The 9,155-nt window shown below is 43.1% G+C and overlaps 1 protein-coding gene across 1 annotated transcript in view; it reads left to right on the forward strand.

Moving 5' to 3' along the window:
• The window catches only part of CCDC14 (coiled-coil domain containing 14), a 43,579-nt gene extending 41,235 nt beyond the window's left edge, over nucleotides 1-2,344 (forward strand). The window contains exon 13 of the mRNA XM_055129407.1: nucleotides 18-2,344. Coding sequence (XP_054985382.1) covers nucleotides 18-840 — 823 coding nt within the window. The 3' untranslated portion in view covers nucleotides 841-2,344. The remainder of the gene's footprint in view (nucleotides 1-17) is intronic.
• Nucleotides 2,345-9,155: the final 6,811 nt, after the last annotated feature.

The following is a 9,155-nucleotide window of genomic DNA, read 5'->3' on the forward strand; positions in this document are numbered from 1 at the left end:
CACATTCTTGTTGACAGAACTTTACAGAGCAGTATGGCAAAGCTTCTTGCAGACCTCAGTACCGACCACACTCGCTGCATGCCTGGGAATAACCTGACCAAATCTCTTCTGAACATTTATGATAAGCAGCTTCAGCATGACCCGGTCCCCACCCACACGTCTGTACTGAGCTATCTAACCCAGCTGGAGACAGACCGCACTTTGACGCCGCCAGAGCCGCTCTCCCCGGTGCCCGCGGGGGAAGCCCTGGGGCCGCGCCCGCCCTTTGCTAGTGCCCGGGCCTCGACGCCCAGCAGCGCCGGGAGTACGGAGGGCCTCTCCCAACTGGGACTCGCCTCCCTGCCGTGCCCAGAGAAGCCCGAGGACGTGGCGGCCGTGTTAGGAGCCCAGTGCGCCGTGGACAGTACCGTGTACATGCCCTTCGCCAGGAGCACTCCCAAGAGGTCGCTGCCAGCGCACGTGTCCCCGCAGCCCCGCGCGTGCCCGGGCAGCAGCGGCCGGGAGAGAGGGAAGGGGGTGGACGCCGCAGGGGCCGCCGGGCAGCAGTCCAGGCCGCGTCTGGAGGACAAGAAGCTCCTGAAGACCATCAGGGAAGTGCTCGGCCAGGTCCCTGGCGCCCCGGAGCAGAGCGGCTGGCCCGCGGACGCCAGCATCTTCGCCTCTGACATGCAGTCGGACTGGAGCATCTCTTCCTTCTCCACCTTTACGTCGCGAGATGAGCAGGATTTCCGCACCGGCCTCGCCGCGCTGGACGCCAACATTGCCAGGCTGCAGAAGTCCCTGCAGGTGGGCGTCCTGGAGCGACAAACCCAGCAGGACCCGGCCCACCCTGCCCTGTAGGACGAAGACCTACCCGGGGATCACCAGTTTACATGGCCTCCGAGAAGTCATGCTTGTATTAATTATGTAGGAAACAATAAATCGAGTAATAAATAGTTGGAATATATTGACACTAGAATGACACCTGTGGACTTGTCATCATAAAATACGGGCATTTTCTAAGAATGAGAAGTTGTAGAAAACTGGGGAGATGTAAGTAACGTTTTCGTTTTAGTACTTAGAACTTAGTGATTTTGTTTATCCTCTTGGAGTAAGGATGCAGGATGAAAGAATTTTCTGATTGTAAAGGGAAATAGGAAGGAAGTCTCCGAGTACAATTTATTCAAACTAGAGTTTCTTTTTACTTTCATGAGTTTTGCTAATTTTTAATGGCATTTTTTGTCTTTATATGAAATGCCCTGTTGATATCATTGGCAAAATGTATAAACATTTCTTTTAAGAATGTGCCAATATCTCCACCTCTTCAAAACATCGTTCCAAGAAAATACAGAAGACACCCTGAATCAGCACATGATTTTTAAAAACTATGTGATTTTTATTTTTATCTTGAATGCGTTTTAAAAATAAGGTCAGATTGATAAAGAAGTGATAACAGTAAATGTCTTTTGGAATTTGGTTTTTTAAGTAAATATTTATTTGGCTGTTCTCATGACCCTGTTTGAATATGACGGAATTTGTAAATTTTATATTGATTGTATTTCTGCCCTTTTGGATCACTTCTCTGTTCCCCACCACCACCCCCCTTCCATCTCCCAGCAATTTAGCTGAGAACATTTTCATTTCATAAATCTTATGGCCTAGTTGGTCATTGCTTCTCTATACCAGGACACTCATAGGAAACTAAATGTTCTGTTGTCACTGAGGATATTGACAAGTCACCTGCTTGGTACAAGTGTTTAGAGCTTGGGCAGACTTAAGTATTAGTGTTCTGCACATTCCAGAATTTTGTCTGCTGCTTCTTAAAGTCTTAGTACTAGTGTTTCTGGAGAACACAGACACAGTCTCTTTGACTTTTATTCACTCACATTTCTTTCATTTATTTTTGGTCATACTAGGCAGTGCTATATCCTCTCCAGGCTTGATTGTCAGGGCTCACACCTAGTGGGACTTGGGGGAACATATGCAGAGCAGGCAGGGGTTCAAACCACTGTCATGGCACAACTGCATGCAAGCAAGTACCTTAACCTCTGTATTCTCTGACCCACAGAAATTTCTTAAGCCTAAAAAAGGGAAATGAATTCTAAATGGTTCATTATTGTACAAATTGTGAGTCCATTGGTTTATTTAGAGGTAGCAGTCCGTAACTTCAATAACTCCCTTAAAATTAGAAACTGTTGAGAAATATAAAATAATGAAGAAACTTAGGTTATATATCTCCTTACAAATATTGAATTGCTACTTATATGAAGAATTAAAAATATAAGATTATTTTTAAATAATAGATTGTCCTGTTTTTCTCTTCATATAGAAGATGCTATATGCAAATGAAATTCTAAAATTCATATGGAACAATTGATTGGGGGTTAGTCATTTGAGGAACAAAAGGGATGGGAAAAATCTTTTTTTTTTTTTTAATTTTATTGAATCACTGTGAGATAGTTACAAGCTTTCATGTTTGGGTTACAATCTCACAATGATCAAACACCCATTCCTCCACCAGTGCACATTCCCCACCACCGATATCCCGGGTATACCCCCCCTTTCCCACCCTCCCCCTGCCTCTACGGCAAACAGTATTCCCCATACTCTCTCTCTACTTTTGGGCATTATGGCTTGCAACACAGACACTGAGAGGTCATCATGTTTGTTCCATTATCTATTTTCAGCATGCATCTGGGATGGGAAAAATCTTAAGAACCATTACCAAAAACTATTTGACATGGTACCTACACATAATGTAAAAGCATGAATTTGTATGAAATAAGTTGTTAACTTTCAAGGACAAATATGGATGGCTAAATGGATGGAAAAGAGAGTTTTATAGATGTTTAGGGTAGAAGGAAGCCAAAAAATAATAGAAGAAAATTTAGAAAAAAAATAACTTTATTTGGACTTGGAGAATTTATATGACTTGGATAGTCCTATACTATGTCCTCAACTGTTCATCCATGTGGAAAATCCATTGCAACAAAGTTGTAGGGATTTATTATTTTTCTTAGTAAAAGGATGATAGCTATACCATCATTATTAAAATAGAAACTTGGAATTATTTCATGATAATGATAGTATGATGATAAAATTAGAGTGGTTTGGGGTCAGATTGCAGAAGTTCTTGAGCTTCAGACTGAGGAATAGCTATACAAAACGATGGTCATGGGACATGGATGGTAAATTTTGTTTTTCTGTTTTGGGTTTTAATTGAGGATCACTAGATGAAATTGGACATCCAAAGAATGATAGCAAAAATGGGGTAGAGGAGGGGGCAGCTGGAGACCACTTTAAGAGAACTGTTGCAGTGGCCCATTTGGCAATAAAAGTACAAGAGACAAATTGAGCCTCGGTTCAGTAGACCGAGTGACTTGCTGGGAAGGAGGGGAGGCCTGAGGAGGAAAGGAACGAGGCAAAGGAATGATTCCAAGATTTCCACATTGATGATTTTGAGTTATACTGAATAGCACTAAAAATGAAAAATCAGTTTCTCACTTAAGTTCCTAGTTTAGTTCCATGTGAAGTCTTTGTAATGGTATTGATAATGGATACAGGAGAGGAAGGGTGCACATTCTCTGTCTTTTCAGATCTTAGCACCAGAGCTGGCTTAAACTGCCTCCTTGTGGTCTGGGAAGACTTGGGCTGGCCTGCAACCCTGACTTCCCCATGAAGTCTCCTCAGAGGATGAGAAAGCATGTGAGTGGAATATCCTCCATCTTCTGACAAGTACAAACAGAATAGCTCTAGGGGAGCAAACCACCTGTGGAGTGAAACGATAATGTAGGAAGCATTTTTTCGCTGCATCCTTTCATTCACATGCCTGAGGAAACCCCCTTCCACCCATCAGGAATTTCACCCCACAGGGTAAAAAGCCGACAGCCTTGCTGCCAAGCTCTCATACAGAGAGCACCAAAGCTGATCCCACCTGAGAGTGACACAGGCTCCCTCCCCAGTTCCCACAGCTACTCCCCCAGGGAGCCTTTGCTCTCTGGGATGAGGATGTCACAGTATCTCACTATTTGTAGCACTAGATGTGCTTCCCTGATTCGTGCTTGTCCCGGCTTGCAAGGCCTCTTCCTTTATATGTCCCTACCCCAAGACCCGTCACGTTACCTGGCTGTATGTAGTTGCTTGTCCTGAGCCCACTCCTCTTATCCCAGAAGGTGTTCCCTGGGTCAGAGGTGGACTTAAACTCACCAGCCTGTTTCTTGAAATACCAGAACCTATGAAGACGCTATGTTTCCCACCCATCCACACCCACCACCTACCCAGACAGAGGCACTGGAGCAAGACCCAAAGATGCAGTGTCTCAGGCTCTGATACCGTGGGAGCTGCACTCCTGGTGCCAGCCACTGCCTTCGCAAGTGCACCTGCACCCAGGGTCCACACTGTGACTGTTAAGCATGTTCCCCTCTCACAGACATGGCTTCACTACTGCCCTGGCTGCCAGCACACGACCCTGCTCCAGAAGGGATCTCCTTGGCCAGAACTTCCTACACACAAAAAGAAGTGGCCAAGAGCCTTCTTCTCTTGATCAAGTACCCAGTAGCTCCAACCACCACTGCCCTCACAGACTTGGCCACAGAGCCCTCAGTGTTACTTTGAACTGGTGGAGCTGCCACCAGGTTTTTCCTGAACCTGAGCTGTGTGCTACCCAGCTGGCAGCTTCATGGTCATCTTTAAACAAAAGCTTTTCCCACCAAGGTAGTCTGGAAAAGCTGGATGAGGTAACAACACCTAGATGCCCAAACATGAAGACCTCAACACAAAGCTTTCAGAAACACAAAAGCAAGGATGCATGATTCCATCAAAAGACCACAAATGATATTCTGGTACCTGACCCCAAAGAAATAGGGACATGAGCTTTATGAAAAATATCCAAAATCACTATATTAGGGAAGCTCTGCAGTAGTCTATTCACACCCAGTAGACACAGAACAAAATCCAGTTCATGAAGAAAAACGAAATGTTCAATAGATAAAAATGATTAATAAGGGCTGGGGAGATGGGGGGAAGGGGAGAGGTATACTGTGATTCTTGGTGGTGGAATATGTGCACTGGTGAAGGGATGGGTGTTTGAGCATTGTATAACTGAGACTTAAACCTGAAAGCTTTGTAACTTTCCACATGGTGATTCAATAAAAGAATAAAGATAAATAAATAAATAAATAAATATTCTGCACATAAAAAAAGAAGAAAAATGATTAATAAAAAAATAGACAAAATTTGGAGCTGAATAATAAAATGCATGAAAGTAAAAGTGTAATAGCTTCAATAATATCCTCAATGGATAAAAGAAATACTCTGAAAATTTTAAGACAAATGTTTTGATATTCAGCCATAGAAGACAAAAGATGAAAAAGAGTAAAGTCTATTACATATTATGGGACACTGTAAAGTAAAATAAAATAAAGTAAATAGTATGCATATGGGAGTCCCAGGACAAGAGAAAGAAATAAACTTTATTTTTTTATTTTTTTTAAATTTATTTTATTGAATCACCAAGTGGAAAGTTACAAAGTTCTCAGGCTTATATCTCAGTTACACAATGCTCAAACACCCATCCCTTCACCAGTGCCCATATTCCACCACCAATAAAAACAAAAACAAAAGCAAAAACAAAACAAACAAAACAGTATACATCCCATCCCTCACCCCCAACCCACCCCATACGTGAGTGATAATTTCACTTCCTTTTCTCTTTACCTTGATTACATTCCAGATTTCAACACATAACTCACTATTGTTGTTAGAGTTTCAAAACAGACTCACTATTTTTGTTGGAATTTATCCCCTAAGAATACAGCTCTATTAACAGGGAAATATTTGATAATAAGTTTTCCACTGATGAGAATGAAGAGATAAAATGTTGCGCAGCCGCAGTAGCGGCCGCGCGGTTTACAATTTCTGTATTATAGTAATTAAGTCCGCGAAGATTTAAGTTTGAAAATGAATCATTTCCCTTCCTGGAACAGCATGTAGCCAAAGTTAGTTCACAGTCTCCATACATGGGTGCAAGCACTTGCTGGAACCCCAATTCCTAAAGCTGTCTCTGGTTCCTGCTCGTTCCACATCCACCGGCTCTGCAGAGGCATGGGCACCCGGGCCGAAAACCCGGCCGGCCGGAGCCGAGCACCGGCCCCAGCTGGGGCTGGCCCTGTATCCCGAGGCTGTTTCCAAGAAATAGAAACTTTAAATAAAACATAATGAATAAAATTTACCAAATCTGGGGAGAAATATAGCCATCCCAGCACATGAAATTCAAAGATCTACTGTTAGGATCCAGTGTCTGAAAGATCACACAAAGCAGTGAGCTCTGCAGTGTAAGGTTTTATTTGGCATAAGTCAAAGAAGTATGGAATTTAGAAAGCTGACCAGTCAGGGCCCCACTTTAGTAGGAGAGCGACCCCTCCCCTTGTTTCCAGGGTTCTTTTACACTCTTAAGAACGCTTGAGGGAGGATGGGGGGCCTGGAGTGATAGCACAGCAGACGGCATTTGCCTTGCACGTGGCCAACCCGGGTTCGATTACCAGCATCCCATATGGTCCCCCGAGCACTTCCAGGAGTAATACTAACTTTTTCCTTGATTGGTTTGGTGGTTATCTCCACTGTTTTCATGCAGGGGTGATTCTGTTTTTTTCAGTTGATCCCCAGAAGTGGGTGTGAGTAGTTCTGCCTTTTTGGCTGATTCCCATAAATGGGTGTTATCTGGTTCAATTGATGGTTACTGGCAAAAGCAGTGCTTTTCTGAAATGGCTGTGCTGATTCTAAGCAGGCTAAGTATTGTAGGAGGGGAGTAGGCCTTCACACTGCAAATAGTCATAATACACAAAGAATGTTAATAAGACAGTATAATTAAGCTTTCCAGAGCTAAATATAGAATTTTTAAAATAATGAGAAAAAAAAAGTCATCACATACAATGGAATCCCAATAAGACAATCTAAGAGATGAATATAGATACATTTAGAAGGGATGTTATGAAGCCATAAATGGAAGGGAAACGCCATTTCAATACAGGACTGAATCTGGAGAGCATTGTGCTCGATGAAATAATCCAGAAAGGAAAGCACTCTAGTTTCATTTATAAGTGAAATATTAAAAAAACTTTTTTCTCTAATATTTCAACTGATTTCATGGAATCATAGACTAGAATGGTCTTTAACCAGAATGGTCTTTAACCAGACATGTCAAGTTTCTTTTTAAAGGAAGGGAATTAAGTTATTAAATCTATGAGATTAAATAGGGAATATCACTACCAGTTGTATAGCAAAAAATAATTTTAAGGGCATAGTTTATACTAATAAATTATTTAGATGAAATAATCAAATTCCTACAAATACACAAAGGAACAAAATTAACTAAAAAAGAAATAGGAAAGCATTAACACATAGCAAGTAGCAAGATTAAAGTATATCCCAGTAAGTGTAACCAAGCCCAAACCCAAACAACTTCAATAGAGAATTTTATCAAACATTTAAAAACTAACAGTTCAAAAGAGGTGACATTTCAGATTTTATTTAGTTAGGCCAGTATTAGCCACATACCAAAAAACATCATGGGAAAAGAAATTCACAATAATATATTCTTATGAATCACAGCGGGTAGGGCCTTTGCCTTACACGCAGCCGACCCAGGTTTGATTCCTCCACCCCTCTCGAGAGCCCGGCAAGCTACCAAGAGTATCTCGCCCTCACGGCAAAGCCTGGCAAACTACCCGTGACGTATTCGATATGCTAAAAACAGTAACAACAGGTCTCACAATGGAGATGTTACTGGTGCCCGCTTGAGCAAATAGATGAGCAACGGGATGACAGTGATTCTTATGAATGTTAATATAAAATCCTATAAAAACCTAACCCAAACCGGGATAAATATAGAAAAGATTCTATATCATGAACAAAGTGAGATTTAATTCAATAATATAGTCTCTTTGGCCCCTAGAAATGAACTCATGTGCTTAGGGGACACACAAGCCTTTCCAGGGAATTCTTAGGCAACTGGGCCCATTTTATCTAAGGGTCCACGGATACAGTATTGCTTTGACCCTGTGGTGTCAGGGATTACCTGGACCAGTTCTGGGGACCTCCCAGGCTCCACCAAGTCATCTTCAGGTGGGGGCTTCCTGGGGACCATGAGAATCCTGGGGATTGAACTGGGGTTAGCCATATGAAAGGCAAATGCCTTAATTCCATACTATCTCTCTGGCCTGACCACAGCTATCTTGCTTAACTTTGCGTCCTCATCTTAATACCTGCCACGTCCTGGTTGTAGAGAAAGTGCTCAGTGAAGGAATGAATTTCAGAGCATTTGAATGAATTTCTTAACACTTGCTCCTGTATGTTGTCCATTGAGATTTTAAATTAAATTAAATTTAGTTCCCCCCCCATTTTTTTCATTTTATTAAAGCATCGTAAATTATAAAGTTATTCTATGTTGGTTATTTGACATATAATATTCCTTCTCCAGTCCCCCCACCAGTGTCAGCTTCCCTTCACCAGTGTTCTTAGATTACCTCTCCTACCCATCCACCCCAGCAGAATCTCCTGCCCCCGAGCCAGGCTGTGTTTACCGGGGGCCCCCTCGGAGGGGAGTGGGTTGAATTTCCCTCTCCACCGCAAGCAGAGCCCAGCAGCTGAAAACCTTCAGAACCCAGTCGCAGCCATGCTCAAGGCCACTCTCCACATGCTCCAATGAGCCTCACGCATGAAGGAACTGACAGAGGAACCCAGGTATGCGGGACCCAGGGCTGAGATCTCCAAGCCTGCTCAGATTGGGACTGGGCCTCCTCCACCCAAATACCCCGTTTTCCAGTAGCTTGGCAGTCACACCCACAAACTACCCCAGGTGCCATGTAGTCTCATCAGGGCCAAGATCCAGAGACTATAAAACAAAGCTCCCAGAAGAGAGCAATGCAGAATCTCACACAGCAGAGCCCGGCTGTGGGGAGCCATTTTACAAGCCTGGCTCTTAACTTCTTCTCTCCCAGCAGAAAAGTATAAATGCTGTAACTACCAGTAGAATAAAGCTTTCCTCTTTCTTGCTGCTTTCTGGCTCTGCATCTGTTCATTCGGCTGCGTCCCTTTCTCAGCCCCACGAAGGGTCCTTCCTGCTGAACAGGACGGGACCCCCACACCTGTCAAGCTACCCGTGGCATATTCAATATGCC

This window comes from Sorex araneus, chromosome 2, assembly GCF_027595985.1.
Source record: "Sorex araneus isolate mSorAra2 chromosome 2, mSorAra2.pri, whole genome shotgun sequence".
Classification (NCBI taxonomy): Eukaryota; Metazoa; Chordata; class Mammalia; order Eulipotyphla; family Soricidae; genus Sorex; species Sorex araneus.